General features: G+C 45.5%; 1 protein-coding gene and 1 pseudogene across 1 annotated transcript; one reads left to right on the forward strand and one right to left on the reverse strand.

Moving 5' to 3' along the window:
- The first annotated feature begins 829 nt into the window (after positions 1–829).
- Sde2 (SDE2 telomere maintenance homolog (S. pombe)) lies at positions 830–17,792 on the forward strand. The gene is made up of 7 exons (NM_145943.1): positions 830–971; positions 5,482–5,599; positions 7,802–7,913; positions 9,580–9,749; positions 10,777–10,897; positions 12,037–12,520; positions 15,751–17,792. Exons 1-7 carry the CDS (start codon positions 852–854, stop codon positions 15,970–15,972), a joined length of 1,347 nt encoding a protein of 448 aa, NP_666055.1. The 5' UTR covers positions 830–851; the 3' UTR covers positions 15,973–17,792.
- On the reverse strand, positions 3,738–4,193 carry Gm20305 (predicted gene, 20305; annotated as a pseudogene).
- Positions 17,793–18,151: the final 359 nt, after the last annotated feature.

Below are 18,151 nucleotides of genomic sequence, written 5' to 3' on the forward strand. Positions count from 1 at the left end.
GCATATTAAATATTAAGGGCCTCCCTCAGCACCCGAACCTTAAAGTTGTTCTCTGTAAAATCTGCGCGAGTGTTCCCAGGGCACAGAAAGAACGTTACAGCGGGGGTTTTTGGAAGCAGTATGGCTATAAACGTCACTCCCGCCCCTGCCGTTCACAAGGGCCCATTTGCTGTGAAATATTTTGAAAACACAGCTGAAGCGGGGACAGCGCAGAGCGCAAACATGCAAAAATAGGAACGAGCCGAACGTGATGGAAGGAACGTGAAGGGGGGTTCAGGAAATGAACATAAACCTCTAGGGAACTACGCAGGCCGGGGCTGCGGTTTGGGGACCACTGGGGGCCGTTCTCTAGGACTGGGAGGCCTCGCGGGTAGAGGAAGCCGTTTTTCTCCCCGCAGCACCGGGAAGCAGTGGCTGCCTGGGACACAGCCCTCCCAATCCCAAAAATAGCTGCACAAACCGGAGTGGCGCGCTGGCCTGCGGCGCTGGGCGGAGCCACGGGCAGCTTATCACCCCCAGCCAAAGCGCTGTAGCCCAAGCGCAGCAACCGCGCCCAGAGCTCGCCCTTTATAGCCAGTCCCTTGAGCCCCGCCCTAGCAACCGCCCCTAGCAACGCCTAGCTCCAGCGCTCCGCGGTCTTATCGGCCTCAGGCAGGCCTTTCCTGTCCCCCTCCCCCACGCCAGCTCGCGTGACGCCGGGCCACGTGACCGCCTTCCGGAAAGGCGGGGGTGAGTGGTGGAAACCCGGGAGGCGGGGCGCTGGAAGACGAGGCCTTCCGTCATCGAGATGCGACCGGATGGCTGTGTCGCCTAGTGCCTGTCGCAGTCCAGAGGTTCCGTCACCAGACGAAATGGCGGAGGCTGCGGTGGTGGCGTGGGTTCGCGGCCCCGGTACCGTGTGGAAGGCGCTGCCGTGTGCCTCGGTTGGGTGCTCCGTGCGCGATGTGATCTACCGACACTGCCAGGAACAGGTGAGGATGGCGGTTCCCGGGAAATGGGGGAAAGAGATCACCAAGCCAGGCTGGGTTCGTCGTTGGGTGTTTCTGACTAATATGGGGACATTCCTCTGCTAGTCTATGGCAGTCGTTGTTTTGTCCCCACGTCGTAAGAGAATCTCCGTCCATTTACTGCGCTTTGTCCAACCTCGACTACAAACTCTCGTTCTGTTTCTTTTATCCCCCCAAATGATACCTTTAAGGTTCTCTTCTTACATTCACATTATAGATAGGAATATGCTTTCTTACCGACCCTCAGGACACCCATCCAGGCCAAAGAACGGTTAGAGAAGGATATGGAGTCATCCTGACAGAGCCAATCACTCACAGATATTCTTGGGCCTCTTTAGACTCTGCCATGTGGATATAAAACCCTGGTTAAGTGCTTCTAAAGTTTTAAGCTTTAATTCCCAAAGAAGCAGGCTTATACTGACTAGGAAATCTCAAACCTCTTCAATCATCTAAAGAGTTTACTGGGTTCCCTGAGTCTAATTTTAATCTGGGCGTTTGGTATAGAACAGTTTTTCTGTATGACTGCGCCTTCGTTGTAGTCTGTTTTCTCTGCTTGTTATGTAGAAACATAACAAATGTTAAAATACCAAATCTGTTCCTAAAGAGACTTGGATGAGTTCCAAGAAGAATATGTGATTTTCTAATTTCTTTGTCCTTTAAAAAACAAGGACAAGAAAGTCTTTCCTTGTAGCCCAGGATGTTCTGAACATACTGGAGGGCTGGGATTATTGGTGTGTCCCACCACATCTAGCCTTTGTTTTCTTCTCTATTCTGCGGTCTAGTAAGAAAAACAGAACCTTTTTTTAGCCATTCGAATTCAGATACTTTCCAAAACAGGTGACTTTTCAATGTATTTGAAGAATAATTTTCAAGTTTTATTTTTAAACTTAAAATTGATCCATAAACAATAGAATCTTAACAATGAGGAGTGTTGGAAATACACTTTTTTGAAAGGACACAGAAATAAGGCTGGGCCTGGTGGTGTATGCCTCTAATCTCAGCACTTGAGAGGTTTGGGGGTTCTTAGCCACGTCTCTATAGTGGTTTTGGGGCAGCCTGGACTATGTGAAACCCTGCTTGAAAGCAAAACAGCCTCCTATCACCTCGTCCTTAGATTTAACAGAGGCACTGTACATGGACTATGGGAGTCCAGACATCCAGAAAAAACCCCCAATAGAATTGAGTTTGGAGAACAGGTAAGCAGAAGCAGTTATCAGAGAGCATTTGAGTCTGTCTGTTACTTAACAACAGTAAATGTGAGTGCAAGCAGCTTACTAAGGACAGTTTGATGAAATAGGAAAAATCAAGATAGTTCAAGTTCAAGCTATACTTTTTAAAGCAAAACGGTTCTGATCCATGAAGAAGTTTTATCTCTCGCTGAGAGAGGAAGACCTCTGCCCTGTTGATCATTAGCCTTAACAGACATCAGTAAAGGTGACTACAAGTTAATAGGAGACTCCCAAGGACATACTGCAGTAGTAAAATGCTGTAAGGACCTTGACAATCTACTCCTTTCTTATTTGCTGGGGGAAAAGTTGGTTTTAAAAACTGGAGATGAGAAGAATTCGGCTGCTGAAGGTGTCAGTAAGACAGCAACTTTCTGCTGCCCTTTGTCATGAAGGCCCAGGTGTGTGTACAACTTCCAATTAGGGGTTCCTGAGTAGAATATTCTGCATCCAAAATGTGTATTTCCAAGGGAAGAGGAGCCTGGTGTGTTCAACGGTTCAAGCCTGACGTTGGTCATTTAAGTTTCTCTTAACCTCTTTTCTTGTAGCGATGCTTGGTTTTCTTGTTAGGAACTGGAGACATTTGCCATGGTTTCTCTGTTTGCAGCTCCTCACGGCAGAGGGTCAGTACATTTGACCTTAGTGGACTGCACGTTGTCTCTGGTGCTTAGGCTGGTAGGCTGATCCTGCAAAGGTGTGGGTGAATACAGTGTATTGGAACATTTATAATCTACACATTTGGGAAATGTATAATCTACACATTTGATAAAATAGGAAATTCTTCCAAATTCTTTTTTCTACTAGAAACTTAATAGACAGGATTTTTTTTTAAAGATTTATTTATTCTATGTGAGTACACTGTTGCTCTCTTCAGACACAGCAGAGAGGGCATCAGATCTCATTACAAGTGGTTGTAAGCCACCATGTGGTTGCTGGGAATTGAACTCAGGACCTCTGGAAGAGCAGTCAGTGCTCTTAACCATGGAGCCATCTCTCCAGCCCAATAGACAGGAATCTTAACTAGAAAAGCAAGGGGTTGGGTGATGGCCTAATGGTTGCTCTTCCAGAGGTCTCAGATTTGGCTTTTAGCACCAGTGTCAGGCAGATCACAAACCACTGTAACCCCAGCTGTCCCCAGGGATGTGGACGACTCTGACCTCTGAAGGCACCTGCACCAACATGCCCATACTTATATACAGACATGTCATACACTTACACACAATGAAAAGGGATTTAAAAAATTTTTTTAATTAATTAATTAATTTATTATATGTGTGTATACTGTAGCTGTCTTCAGACACTCCAGAAAAGGACATCAGATTTTTTGTTACGGACGGTTGTGAGCCACCATGTGGTTGCTGGGATTTGAACTCAGGACCTTTGGAAGAGCAGTCGGTGCTCTTAACCACTGAGCCATCTCTCCAGCCAGAAAAGGGATTTTAAAAGGAAATCTTTTTGTAAAAAGGAAATAAAGTACAGCTTTTTTTTTTTTTGGGGGGGGGATACTTTTAATCTTCACTGTGTGAGGAATTACAAAAACAATAAATTAAGCCATATATTAAACCAAAATTTCCTTTATACAAAGTATTAAAATACAATTGTATTTCTAAATGAAATCATAGGCATACAGTTGTTGTCATTAAGTAAACTAAGCCAAATGCTATACATTAAAGAGAAACATCAATAAGGCAAATGTATGAATGAAGACACTTCTGAACTCCCCCATTTCATCGAGCATCAAAAACCACCAATCTTTTAGTCCTTTTCTTGTACATTATTCTGTATCCACATTCTCTGCATCTGATGGGATCCCTGGACTTTATCTCATTTTCGGTGTGACACTCTCCACAAATATCTATCATTGGCTGCTGCTTTGGTGGTTGAACATCTTTCTGAGCGTCCATTGGTAGTGCCTCCTCAGCTGGAAGAAGCGCCCCTTCTCTGACTAAAGTACAGCTTTGATGCAGTCTTTGCCCCTCTCTGAACAATTTTGTTTGGAAATAAAGTTTCTGCTTTCACATTGTCTTTCAAAATTATTTAAAAATTTGGAGTGAGTCGCTTTAATACCAGCGTCAGGGAGGCAGAGGCATGTGAGTTTGAAGATAGCCTGGTCTATAGTGAGAACTCCAGGACAGCCAGGGCTATGAAGAGAAACCCTGTCTCAAAACAAAACAAAAAATTCATATACAATATGTATTACATATAAAGATGTTAAAGTGGTTTTTAGTTTAAAAACAATATGAGGTGAATCTTTACAACTTAAGGTAGACAGTTACATGGACTAAACAACCCTTTATCCTAATTTTGTGTAGATGCCCCCAGTCCCCAGCTGGGGAAGCCCTATCTCTTGTTTGCAGTGGTGTCTCCTGTACCTTTCCATCACTGAGAAGGAAAGAGATTGCTTCTCTTCACATTAGCACTTCTGTCTTTCAGCCCTGTGTGCAGCCTGCCCTTCTCTTGCTGTGGGTGAACTGTCATTATTCTACAATTAATTTGTAATTACCTTCTTTGTATAGTTAGGCTCTCTTGATGACATAGCCAAGAGAGTCTCTGTTGGAGGATTGTCTCTACCAAATTGACCTGTGGGATTATCTGGGAATCGTTTTCTTAATTGCTAATTGATATAGGAAGGCCAAGGCTACTGTGGCTGTATATTGACCTGGCTATCCTGGAACTCACAGAGATCTGTCTGCCTCTGCCATCCATGTTCTGGGATTAAAGGCATGGTCACCTTTCCAGGCCAGTAGTTTTATTTAGAGTGAAACCTGAAATTCTCACTGAGTGTGGCAGTGCACATCCTGGTGTCTTGCAAGTTTGAGTAGACAATCTAGGCAACATACTGAGATAAGCACTCTACTAAAAACAAAACAAAACCACCTAAAATGTACTCCTGACTCTTCCTTCTCCTCTCTCCCCACTTACACACGTCAGGGTGATATGCATTTTAAGCTTTGGATCAGTTTTGATATTAAATTGACCCCCAGTGTATAGAGGTCAGGAGAAATGAGTGAGACTTCTGCCTTGCTAGATCTGAGCCCTGTGCATGCACTACAGTGAGTCACGTGACCTGCAAGAGAGGAGGGTGCATCGGCCATTGCAGGAAACTGCACCCAACACAGGTTTGGTCATGTTTGTTTTCAGCTCAACAAATAGTCTTCTAACCTATTAGCTGCTTAAGGTGATTACTAAGAGTAAGCTAGGCCTCGTCTACTGTCATAAGGGCATTAAAACCTTGATCTTGTCTCCAGGAAGTTCCCGTGGAATGCTTCTTTGTGACGTGCAATGGAGTCCTCGTTAATGCCGGTGATAAGGTGCAGCATGGAGCCGTGTACAGTTTGGAGCCCAGGCTTCGTGGGGGGAAAGGAGGTAGGTAGTGCTGATGGCCTTGAGTAGCAGCCTGTGAAATGGAGACTTGCTGGTCTCTGGCATACCAGCCTTGGGTTGCCTTGTGAAATCATTTATACTAAGTTTTGGGTAATTTGGGGTGGGGGGGTATATTCTCTTTCAGCAAAAAAATAACTCTTAAAAATCCCAGCTTCTCCAGCTAGGCTGCACTTTAAGGAAGTTAGATGATAAAAGTAACCATTATTCCTTCCAGTTTGTTGAAGGACAAGCTTTCAAACAATCTTTGCCTGCTTTTTTTCAAGATTTGTCTCTTGTTGTACTCTTCTAAGGGTGACCCAAAGTCATCTTAGGAAACAGGTTTTCCCAGGTCAGGTAGATTAAGGTCCTGGCTGTACTGATTAGTTAAGAAGAAAGCAAAGAGGGCTGGAGAGATGATGGCTCAGTGGTTAGGAACACTGGCTGTTAGAGACTGAGCAGAGTCTCTAGAGAACCAGGGTTCAATTCCCAGCACCCACATGGCAGCTTACAACTGTCTGTAAATCTAGTTCCTGGGGAACCATGGCACCAGGCATATATGTGGTACACATATCTGGGCATACAGGCAAAATACCTATACATATAAAATAAATTAAACCTTTTTGTTTGGTTGGTTTTTTAGTTTGTTTGTTTGTTTTTTTTTTTTCAGACAAGGTTTCTTTGTGTAATAGAACCCTGGCTGTCCTAGAACTAGCTTTGTAGATTGGCTGGCCTCAAACTCAGAGATCAGCCTGCTTCTGCCTCCTAAGTGCTGGGATCCAAGGTGTGAGCCACCACACCCAGCAAATAAATTAAGAAGAAGAGGAGGAGGAGGAGGAAGAAGCCAAGAAGGCAGAAGCATGCAGACTGCACTAAGAGCTGGGGGTTTCTTTGGATGCACAAGTGTATTCTTTATTTTTATTTTTGGTTTTTCGAGACAGGGTTTCTCTGAGTAGCCCTGGCTGTCCTGGAACTCACTCTGTAGACCAGGCTGGCCTCGAACTCAGAAATCCACCTGCCTTTGCCTCCCGAGTGCTGGGATTAAAGGCAAGCGCCACCACTGCCCGGCACACAGCATATTCTTAAGTTTTCTCAGAGTCTCAGTGTAGTCGTCCTGCCTGTTGAAATGTGTTCCTAAGAAAGCAACATGTCCACAGATACCAGCAGCTTAAGGTTGCCCTCACCGTAAACATCATTTGTCTTTAAGACAAGGTCTTGAGAAGCAGTTCAAACTGGCCTCGAACTTGTGGCAAGTCTGCTGCCTCAGTTTCCCAAATGCTGGGATTATAGGTGGGTGCCCTCATGCCAGGCTCACTTCATAACTTTGAAGTTTTTGGTTTGTTTCTTTGTTAATTTATTGTGACATTGCTACAGGGTGACTGTAACTAGTCTGATCTTGAACTCAGTATGACCCAGGCTGGTCTCAGTTTTCCTCCTCCAACCTTCACATAGTGTATGAACCACCATACCTGCATAGACCAGGCTGGCCTCAGACCCACAGACCCTCTTGCCTCTGTTCCTCTCTAGTTGGTTGTAAACACAGTTGATATAGATGCTACTGGTGGCTAATATGGTGCGCTTCTTACAGCAAGTTTGTGCTGAGGGGAAGGCACAGGCTTTCCTGTCATGAGCCACTGTCTGCACCATCACATGAGTCTTGTAGCTCTGTACATGTGGCGTGTATTCCTGTGCATGTGTGTGGGTTATGCGTGTGCATATGTGTGTGTTATGCAGAGGCCGTGGGTTGAGTGGATTGTCTTTTGAGGTCACTCTTCACTTTATCTGTGGAGACAGATTTCTCACTGACCCTGGAGCTCATCAGTTTGCTCAGTGAACTCTGGGGATCCTCTAGTCCTGTGGCTGGGGTTGTAAGCGTGTGTCCTGTCCAGCTTGTACGTGGAGCTGAGACCCCAGACGCAGCTCATGTGTGGTTCTACAGCAGGTAATTTACTGACTGAGCTGCTGCTGAAGTCCCTTCGCTTAGTTCTCGGAACCTTGGTCTGGCTTTGGCTAAAGCTTTTCATGGATCCTACTGTACAATACAGCATTCAAATGGATGGCTACCTTAGTGTCCTGGGTAAAATCTTAGGTGTCCATTTTCTTTTCAAAAAGAACAAGAGAGAAAGGAGTGCATTTTTAGTCTTAAAGGCTGTTTTCATTAACCTGCCTTGTATCCCTAACCCTCTTATCTGTGTATTTTGGTTTCAGGTTTTGGGTCTATGCTTCGAGCACTTGGTGCACAGATAGAGAAGACAACCAATAGAGAAGCCTGCCGGGATCTCAGTGGGAGGAGATTACGAGATGTCAATCATGAGAAAGCGTAAGCTATCTCCTTTTAGTTAAATCTTTGTCTTGGTTGGGGTTTTATTACTGTGAAGAGAAGCCATGACCACAGCAACTCTTATAGTGGCAAACATTTAATTGGGGCTGACTTAGTTTCAGAGGTACAGTTCATTATTATCATGGCAGGAAGCATGGCAGTGTGCAGGTAGACATGGCACTGGAGAAGGCACCAAGAATTCAACATCTTGATCTGAAGGCGGCCAGAAAGAACTGTCTTCTGCAAGAAGCCTGGAGGAGACTCTTGATTTCACACTGGTGGAGCCTGAACATAGGAGATCGCAAAGCCCACTGTCTTAGTCAGGGTTTCTATTCCTGCACAAACATCATGACCAAGAAGCAAGTTGGGGAGGAAAGGGTTGATTCAGCTTACACTTCCACACTGCTGTTCATCACCAAAGGAAGTTAGCAGGTCAGGAAGCAGGAGCTGATGCAGAGGCCATGGAGGGATGTTACCTACTGGCTTGCTTCCCCTGGCTTGCTCAGCTTGCTTTCTTATAGAACCCAGGACTACCAGCCCAGGGGATGGCACCACCCACAGGAGGCCCTCCCACCCTAGATCACTAATTGAGAAAGTGCCTTACAGCTGGATCTCATGGAGGCCTTTCCTCAACTGAAGCTCCTTTCTCTGTGGTAACTCCAGCCTGAGTCATGTTGACACACACAACCAGCCAGTACACCCACTTACACAATGATGTATTTCCTCCAACAAGGCCACACCTCCTAATAGTGTCATTCCCTATGGCCAAGCATTTAAGCACATGACTCTATGGGGCCAAAACTATTCAAACCACCAGTCTTTTATAGTATTGTGACATTCAACATGACATACCTTTCTGGAGAAGTATCATAATATGATTAGGAGTCCATTAATTGTCTAGGGAACATTTTTTTATATAGTCAAAATGCTTGGGGGTGAGTTCTGGGAAATACCTTGTTAACAGAATTCCTGATCAAGCCACAGAGGGAGCATTAGAGAGTGCAGATGAGGAGATTGGTGGACTGATGCATGAGTGTGGCTTGTGAGACATGGCATACAGTTTCCTGGTAAACTTGATAGGATTGTTTGTCTCTTGTGTTTCTGGTTTTTTGAGACAGGGTTTCTCTCTGTAGCTCTGGCTATCCTTTAGCTCACAGGGTGGCCTTGAACGCACAGAGATCTGCTTGCCTCTGCCTCCCAGTGCTGGGTTTAAAGTTGTTCGACACCATGCCTAGCATAAGTAAACTTGCCTCAAGGCAGAGGTGTACGTGAAGCAGCACTAGAGCAGCAGTGTGGTTTGGTGGTAGCACACTTGCCTAAGGTCCTGGCTTTCATCCCTGTGATCACCCTCCCCTCAATAACTAGCTAGGTGGGTCACGGGGAGTTATTATTAGCAAACAGTATGTCCCGGGCTTGACTGGTCTGTACTTTAACACTACTTGTAGCTGGAGGTGTTGGGTTTTTGTTTTTTGTTTTTAATAACATAAACAGGTGAATAAATATTACTATGAATACAATGTTATTAAGTAATAAGAGTTTTTCAAGTCCTTCGCAGTGTGGGACTACCTTCATACGCATGGTCTGCCATTGATCTAAGTGCTGTGTGACATGTGCTGTGTAAGCCTGTGCACGGTACACCATCCAGTTACGTCCCTCCCTTCCCCAGGATGGCTGAGTGGGTAAAACAGCAAGCTGAGCGAGAGGCTGAAAAGGAGCAAAGGCGCCTGGAGAGGCTGCAGCGAAAGCTTGCCGAGCCTGCACACTGCTTCACCAGTCCCGACTACCAGAGGCAGTGCCATGAGATGGCTGAGCGTCTGGAGGACTCAGTCCTCAAAGGTAAGAGCAAGGAATCCTCCACATGCTCTGCGGCCCCTGGAGCCAGGATCCGTTGCTCATAATGGACCTGAGCATGTTGGAGGAGGGTGAGGAACAGAACACCTTGGAGCCTCTGCTCAAAACTCAGCACAGCCTGTTATCACGTGCTGACCCTCCACCACACCCAGCACAGCACTGATACAACGTTAGTGTGCCTCTCTGGAAATCCCTTAGGCTCCTTAGCCTAGCCTCTAATGGCTGAGCCGTCTCTCCAGTTCATCTTTTTTTTTTTCTCCCTGTGCAGTGCAGGACTAGGGGAAGTCTTCAGGAGTTGTGTACATATGTCAGCATATTTAAAGCATCCAAGGTAGTGTCCTGGGCCTGTCTCGAGTCCAGTTAATTTAAAGGGACTTTTCATCAGAAAGACTAGGACAAGAAAGACATATATGTAAATAACTGTTAGCTATGAACCTTCAGCTTCAAGTTACAAATTGCATGTTGTGTTGTAAAAATACAATTCTAAACTGGGTGTGGTGGTACACTTTTAATCCCAGCACTTGTGAGGCAGAGGCAGGTGGATTTCTCTGAGTTCAAGCTTCACCCCCCCCCCCTTCACCCCCCCCCCCCCCCCCCCCCGTCTATAGAGAGAGTTCCAGGACAGCCAGGGCTATACATAAACACCCTGTCTTGAAAAAATGAAACAAAAAGCCAAAAATCCAGACAGTGTCCTAGCTAGGAGTGATGGTGACACATGTGACCCTCCCACTAGAGCAGTGCACACAGGATCAGGGATCAGGGTCATCTCCAGCTACACAGTGTGTTGAGGCTAGCTTGGTCTGAATGAGGCCTGGCCACAAACAAGTGTGGTTCCATAATGGTTTTTTTGCATTTGAGATTAATCTCATATCCATTTAAAAATCTGGTATGACAATTTACATTCATCAGGTGAGGAACAACCATAACTAAGTCTGTGTGAAAACTTGTTACTAAATACAGAGCTTCAGATTATAGATTGTATCCTGATAGCAATGGCTAAATTTTCATTTAGGTATGCAGGCTGCATCCAGCAAGATGGTATCAGCAGAAATCACTGAGACTCGGAAACGGCCTAACAAGTCAAAAACGGACCAGGAAACTAGTGCAAAAAAAAGGAAAAGGAAATGCTTTTGGTAAGTCCTTCCTGTTTCCTCCACATTGATCTTGGAGGACCTGTGTGCCGTTTCCACCTTATCTGTTGGCACAAGTGCCAGTCCTCCCCTCCCCCCTTCTCCTGATTTTCTTCTTTTTTTAATTTTTAAGATGTATGTATTCTATGTATATGAGTACACTGTAGCTGTCTTCAGACACACCAGAAGAAGGCATCAGATCCCATCACAGATGGTTGTGAGCTACCATGTGGTTGCTGGGAATTGAACTCAGGACCTTTGGAAGAGCAGTTGGTGCTCTTAACCACTGAGCCATCTCTCCAGCCCCCGATTTTCTTTTGTTTGTTTCTTTGTTTCTAATATTTATGTGAAATAGGGTACTGCTCTGCCTGCCAGGCTGCCCTTCAGCCTTGGGGCTCTCCTGTGTCAGCCTTCTCTGCTTGGATTGCAGATCACCAACGTGGGCTCCACACTCAGGGCTCAAACAAGCACGTTTTTAAGTAGCATTGCTGGGAGCACTCAGAGCTTCAGATTGTGTTGATTGTGCCCTGTACACACTGAAGCCATTTGGCAGAATCTGAACAATACATTTGGGTGTGTATGTGGTCTGTGTGTGTGTGTGTGTATGGGTGGGTGCGCGCACACGCTATTCTCCTAAAATTACCCTTGGAACTTTCCCTTTCTGTATCAATTCCAACTGTTGATAGTTAGACACAGTAATTGATAGTTAGACACAGTAAAAAGCCATATGAAAGTGCTTAGGGACTGATTGCCCTTCCAAAGGTCATGAGTTCAAATCCCAGCAACCACATGATGGCTCACAACCATCTGTAATGAGATCTGATGCTCTTCTCTGGTGTGTCTGAAGACAGCTACAGTGTACTTATATAAAATAAATAAATAAGTCTTTAAAAAAAAAAAAAACAAAGTGCTTAGGTCTGAGGGTACTGGCGAGAACATGGCGCTCGCGTCTGGCTTTACAGTGGTTGAATGCAGCCCTCTTGAGTTGTTTCCCCTTCTGTTTATGCTTCAGAACATACTTTTCTGAAACTTGCCTACTTGCCATTTTAAGCTAGCCTGTGTTCCTTAGACAGAGAATCCTCCATGCAGGGAGAAAGGGATAGGCTGGGAATGGAGTCACGCCCTTCTGCTTCTCCCCACAGGTTGGGCATGGATGGGCTGGAGGCTGCCGAGGGGTCCAGTACTGGAAGCTCAGAGGACAGCTCAGAGGATGACAGTGAGGATGCTCCTGGGACTTCGGAGCAGAGCTGCTGTGCTCGGGAAGACGGCATTGATGCTGTAGAGGTGGCAGCCGACCGACCTGGCAGTCCTCGGAGCTCGGCCTCTGGTACACACTCTGAGTCACCTGAAAAGCTTCAGTGCCCCGTGACCGAGCCTGGGCAGGGCATTTTGGAGAACACAGGAACTGAGCCAGGAGAGACCTCTGACAAGGAGTGCAACGAGAGGAAGACAGTCACAGACCCAGAGGAGACGCCAGCAAGGAAGGAAACAGAGAGTCATGAGGCCACAGAAAAGGACCAAAAGACAGGAATGTCTGGTGGGGACAGAGCTGCCATGGTTTTGTCTGGAGAAGACAGGAAAAGTGTCCCTGCTGCTAATCTGGAGGGAAACAACTCAGGAGACACAGTATGTTGGGGTCTTGTTTTCACTCTTAACAGGGACTGGGGGTGGGGGTGTAGTGCACACTTTTAGTCCCAGCACTAGGCCAGCCTGGTCTGCAGAGCGAGTTTTCAGGGCAGCCAGGGCTACACAAAGAAACCATATCTCAGACAGACAGACAGACAAACAAAACCAAGCAAACAGACTGGAGAGATGGCTCAGTGGTAAAGAGCACAGATTGCTCTTCAAGAGTTCAATTCCCAGCAACTACATGGTGGCTCACAACCATCTGTAATGGGATCTGATGCCGAGTTTTGTGTGTCTGAAGACAGCTACAGTGTACACATATACATGAAAATAAATAAATCTTAACAAACAAACAACAGCAACAACAGAAATAGCGAGTGAGAGCACTGGGGTGCATGCTCTGGAACTTGCTATGTAGACCAGGCTGGCCCCAAAGTGAAGGTCTTCCTGCCTCTACCTCTCCAGCACTGGGATGACAGACATGAGCCACCAACCCAGCCCTTGCCATTTCTCTTCTAATGTTTTTCTTACGTGTATGACTGATCTGCTTGCATGTGTGTTTGTGTGGGAAGCGCATGTATGGCACCCACAGAGACTGAAGGAGGGCATTGGTCCACTGGGGTTCCAGGCCATGTCCTCTGGGAGAGCAGGTGGTGCGCTTAGCCTCCGAGCTCTCTCCATCCATTTAGTCTGGTTGGTTTTGTTGTTTTGTTTAAGATAGGGTCTCACTTCTGTGTCTGGCTTGGGACTCTCTAGTCCAGGCTGCCTTGAACTCAGTGTAATTCTTCTCAGCCTTCAAAATCTATGACTACAAAGTAATCTACTGCAGGGGTTTGGGTTGTTTGTTAGTTTGTTTTTGGTGGGGGGTTGCAGTAGTGTCTGATCTGCACAGTAAAGGGTTAAGATGCAGATGTGCCTCTTCCCCAACAGCTGCTTAGTGAAAACCATTTAATCCCACAGATGAGAGAAGCTTGTCCTCTAAGCTCTGAAATTTCACTGTTCTGCCACTAGGTGGAGTCCTTGGTGCCATGTTTTTCAGTTCTAAGATAGAGCTTCACATTTGGCCTCGTTTGGAATTTTTCTTTTTCTTTTCTTCTTTTTTTTTAAGTGTTTTTTTTTTGTTTGTTTGTTTGTTTTATGGTTGAGGAGAAGGTTTTTAATGTAGATAGGAGAGAGAGTACAGCCAGTGGCATCTGAAAAGGGTTCAGATGGAATTGGGCCGTGGGGGATTGGAGATGAGGAGGGAAGGAGGGAGAGAGGGAAGGAGGGAGGGAGGGAGGGCAGGATGTGGGGCAAGTGCACCCATAGCTGAGGACCCAGAGGACCAAGAGAGCAAGTGGCAGTGATGGCAGGTTTCATAGAGAAGAGAAGCCCTGTTTAAGACAGAGTCTCACTGTGTGGCCCTGGCTGTGTTGGAACTCACTATGTAGACCAGGCTGGCCTCAAACTCATAGATATCTTCCCAGGTGCTGAGATGAAACTCACACTACCATGCCTGACTTGTATTTATTTGTGTGTGTGTGTCTGTTTGTCTGTCTGTCTGTCTTTGTGTGTATATTCATGAGTGTGTATGGTTGCCCAGATAGTCCAGAAGAGGGTGTCTGATCCCTTGGTGTTACAGGTATTTGTGAACCACCTGCGGCTAATATCCAAACTCCAGGCCGCATGATAGGGCAGTGGATGTTCTTGAACATTGAGCCTTCTTTCTAGCCCACTGTTTATTTCTTTATACATGCAATAACAAGTCTATATTGGTACTTTCAAGTTGATCAAGTGCGCTATGTTTCCTACTACTAAATTGAGGCTTGTGGTTTTCTTTTCCTTTCCTTTTCTTTTTCTTTTTTTGAGACAGGGTCTTTCTGTGTAGCCTCTGCTGTCCTGGAACTCACTATGTAGACCAGACTGACCCTCTGCATCCCGATTGCTGCGATCAAAGATATGTATACACACACACACACCGCCCCCTAGAGTTTTCTTTCTTATGTGAGACAAAATAATTGTCACCTGGATATAAAGGTCTTTCCTATAGAAGAGAAAAACCCATTTCTTTTATCATTAAATCTAAGTCTCACATTCTGTCCTTTTTGTCCTTTTATTTGGGACCTTTAGCTTAAGAGCTGAACCATCTCTCCAGCCCCTACATGGCAAGGACTATCCCTAGCGCTCTTGTGAAGGTGAAAGGAGAGGGCAGAGCCAGAGTTGTCCTCACACACATGCCCACACATGTCACACACAGGAAGGACATTACGTTTCAGGGAGCGGGGGAGATGGCTCAGTTAAGAGAGCACTGGCCTCTCTGCCAGAGGACCTGGGTTTGATTCTCAGCACGCACATGCACACACAGCTGTCTTTAACTCTGGTTCCAAAGGATCTGATCTCCCCCCCTCCCCCCCCCCTCGCCTCCCTGGCTATGAGGGCACCAAGCACACACACAGTTCTCAAGACATACCTGCAGGCAAAATACCCATACACATAAAATTAAATAAAACTTTAAGAAGGAAGAAAAATCCTTGCAGGGCCTTAGAAGTGTTGAGTTTCGTCTGAAAGTCTGTAAAGGTGTTTTAGGTAGAACAGCTGCGAGCCCATCACACACATCTTCTTTAATCACCATGTAAGTGGAAGCACGTTGGTCTCCTTACGTAGCTAGTACTGAACGCTCGAAGCTCGTGGAGCACAGAGTAAGAGTGGCTACCCACCAGTATTAGCCTTTGGGTGCCTGCTCTTATGATAAAATTATGAGAGTAGGCTTGCTCTGTATTATAACTGGTGAAATCTGAAAAGAAAGAGTAACGTTAACAACATGTTCTGAGCTGGGAGTGCTGGGCCTCACCTCTAACACCCCAGCACATGGGAGGGAGGCAGAGGCAGGAGTGCTGCTAAATGTTTTAGGCCAGGGATACATACATAGCAAGACCCAGTCTTAAAAAGCCAAAAACAGATGCCAGGTATGGTGGTGTGTGCCTGTATCCTAGCCCTTGAGAGGCAGAGACAGGAGGATGAGGAGGATGAGGAGTTCAAGGCCAGCTTCAGCTACATAAGCAAATTCAAATTTAGCTTTGAGTATATGAGACCCTGTTGTGGGACTGGGGAGGAACTGTATGCTTGTCGCTGTCGTGAGTGTGTCTAGTCAGTAGCAGGGAGAAAATACAGCGAATGGCACTGCCTTAAAATAGAATGTGGTGGGTCTTCAGTCTTCACAGGCTGGCTTTAATGCTTCTTTTTCCCATCAGGCTCTTGGTCTGGAAGCGGTGGATCTGTCAGCATTCAGCTCTGCAGCCGAGTTGGAGTCGCTGGGTTTGGAGAGGCTCAAGTGTGAACTGATGGTCCTTGGACTGAAGTGTGGGGGGACCCTGCAGGAGCGCGCAGCCAGGCTCTTCTCTGTCAGAGGCCTCACAAAGGAACTCATTGACCCAGCTTTATTTGCCAAGCCTTCCAAGGGGAAGAAGAAGTGAATTTCCTTGGCACACTTCCTCCGCTGTGACAGACTTGTGGCCTGTGTTCCTTTTGATACTAAAAGCCAATTTTTTAATAATTCGGTTCTAACTAGTCTCTTTTCAAACTAGTCTCTTTTCAGTGGTACCTGAACTTGAGGTTTTCGTTGGAGGAGAAAACTTTTGTATGTTATTTTTCTTTGTTTTTGATGTTTTTGTAAGAGATACTCTGTAGCCCAGACTGACCAAGAACTGTGTGGTTCACTTTGGTCTCAAACTTGCAGTGATCCTCCTGTCTCGCATGAGCTGCTGTGCCTGCTTTGTCAGAGGTTTATACATTTCTTTGGCTTTATATACTGTGTCACTTGAGTAAGATATTTTCAAGAAATTTATTTGTATAACCCAAAGCAGTCAGGTTTGTAGACACAGATATTCATAACATTCATTTTAAAAACTTGTTTCTCTTTCTAGGAGAGAGAAAGAGAGAGAATGAGAATATGAATGTGTGTGTGTGTGTGTGTGTGTGAGACCAGGGATGGAGCCTAGCTGCTTCCAGGCCTCTCACTGGGGATTTTTATTCTAGCTAGGGACCTATTTTGTTTGGTTTTCAAAGAATCAGTTTTTTGTCTTTGTGGATTTTTCTCAGTTGTTGATCTCATTGGCATTTGAATTGTATTTCCTCTCCTACATGCCTTGTGTTTATCATTTTTCTTTAGCTCCTTAAGTCTTTGATCACTGATTATAGATTTTATTTTTATTATTATTAGTGTATTGCCCAATTAGCAAATGTTTGTGTTTTCTGTAAATGTTTTATTGATAGTGACTCTCTGACTATTCAGGACAGAAAGTACCTGGCATCCTTGTTGTGACTGACCCAGGATAGGGTCTGACATGATCTGTGCTGTGTGTGTTGGAAAGAACGTACCATCAGCCGGCAGCAGGGTGGGTTCTGGACACCTATCATGTGAGTGGTTGGTCGGATCGGTCAGATGACCGCCTTCGCTGGTTCATTTTCATAAGGAACTAAGAGCAAAATCAAATCTCAATTAGGATTGTGGCAATTGCCTTTTTTGAGATTAAAAATAACTTCATCAGCGTTTGCTAAGTTGTCAGTTGTATATTAATTCAGTGACTTTATATGTCTGGCTCTGGGCTGGAGAGACCGCACTGACTGCTCTTCCAAAGGTCCTGAGTTCAGTTCCCAGCAACCACATAATGGCTCACAACCATCAGTACAGCTACAGTGTACTCATATACTATACATAAAATAAATAAGTAAATAAATCTTTTAAAAAATATATGGCTCTGATGGGTTTTGGATTTTTTTCCCCATCTGACAGTTCACGCATGGACACTGCGTCCTGATTAGGTCCACAGTTTCTACTTCTCTAACTCTTCTGGTTTACTTTATATGTTAAAGCTACTGTTCAGTTCTTACACTTATTGAACATTACATCATGAAATTCCCTTCATCTCTGGTGAGTTTCTTGCTCACCTGTATTATCTAAAGCACAGCTTTGTCCTTGTTTCCACAGTGCGTTTTCTGTTCCTCTCTCCTTGCTCCTCCTGTCTAACACACAGCAGGTGTGTCTCGCATCTGTGTCTGACTTCTTGTCATCATCATCACTGTCATAGCCATGATTGTCATTGTCATCATCTTCATCTGGTCCCTGTCTCTGATGACAGGTCAGCAGTGAGTCACATGGTTGTTTCGGTCATAACATTTTCTTTGGGGTGTTTTCAGGTGTGCCTAAATGTCTACTCTTCTGCTCTGGAGTTTGGTGAACTTCATGGTTTTGTATATTTATTCCATTAATAAATTTGGAAAAAATTTTAAGCAATTGTTTTGGAGTTTTTTGTTTTTATTTTTTTGTCATCCTCCCCCTCTCCCCAGATATCCCTGCCCTGTCTTGACATTGTCTCTGCTCTCTCTGGGAATTACACAGATGTGCTAGCCCACCATGTAACTGTGGCTCCCCTAAGTTGCCAAATCTGCCCCATTGTCCCTTGACTCCCATGACTGTCCAGTTTCTATGATGTAACCACGCTGCTAAGCATCTCCGAGGCAAAGTTGCCTGGTAGAGGGGTCTAGAAGCCTCAGGATCCCCACTGTGTGAGCACAGTTCCCAGAGCGGAGCTCCGGGGGAGGAGCAGGCTAGACAGTTGTGCTTCCCAACCGGAAAGAGACGAATTTCTGTTG

This window comes from Mus musculus, chromosome 1 (genome assembly GCF_000001635.26).
Source record: "Mus musculus strain C57BL/6J chromosome 1, GRCm38.p6 C57BL/6J".
Classification (NCBI taxonomy): domain Eukaryota; kingdom Metazoa; phylum Chordata; class Mammalia; order Rodentia; family Muridae; genus Mus; species Mus musculus.

Bases quoted from the DNA above. Each gene is read 5' to 3' on its own strand.
- Sde2 (NM_145943.1), top strand. From the start codon at position 852: ATGGCGGAGGCTGCGGTGGTGGCGTGGGTTCGCGGCCCCGGTACCGTG. The intron at 7,914-9,579 runs GTAAGCTATCTC...TCCCTTCCCCAG, and splicing joins GATGTCAATCATGAGAAAGC to GATGGCTGAGTGGGTAAAAC. The intron at 9,750-10,776 runs GTAAGAGCAAGG...ATTTTCATTTAG, and splicing joins GGAGGACTCAGTCCTCAAAG to GTATGCAGGCTGCATCCAGC.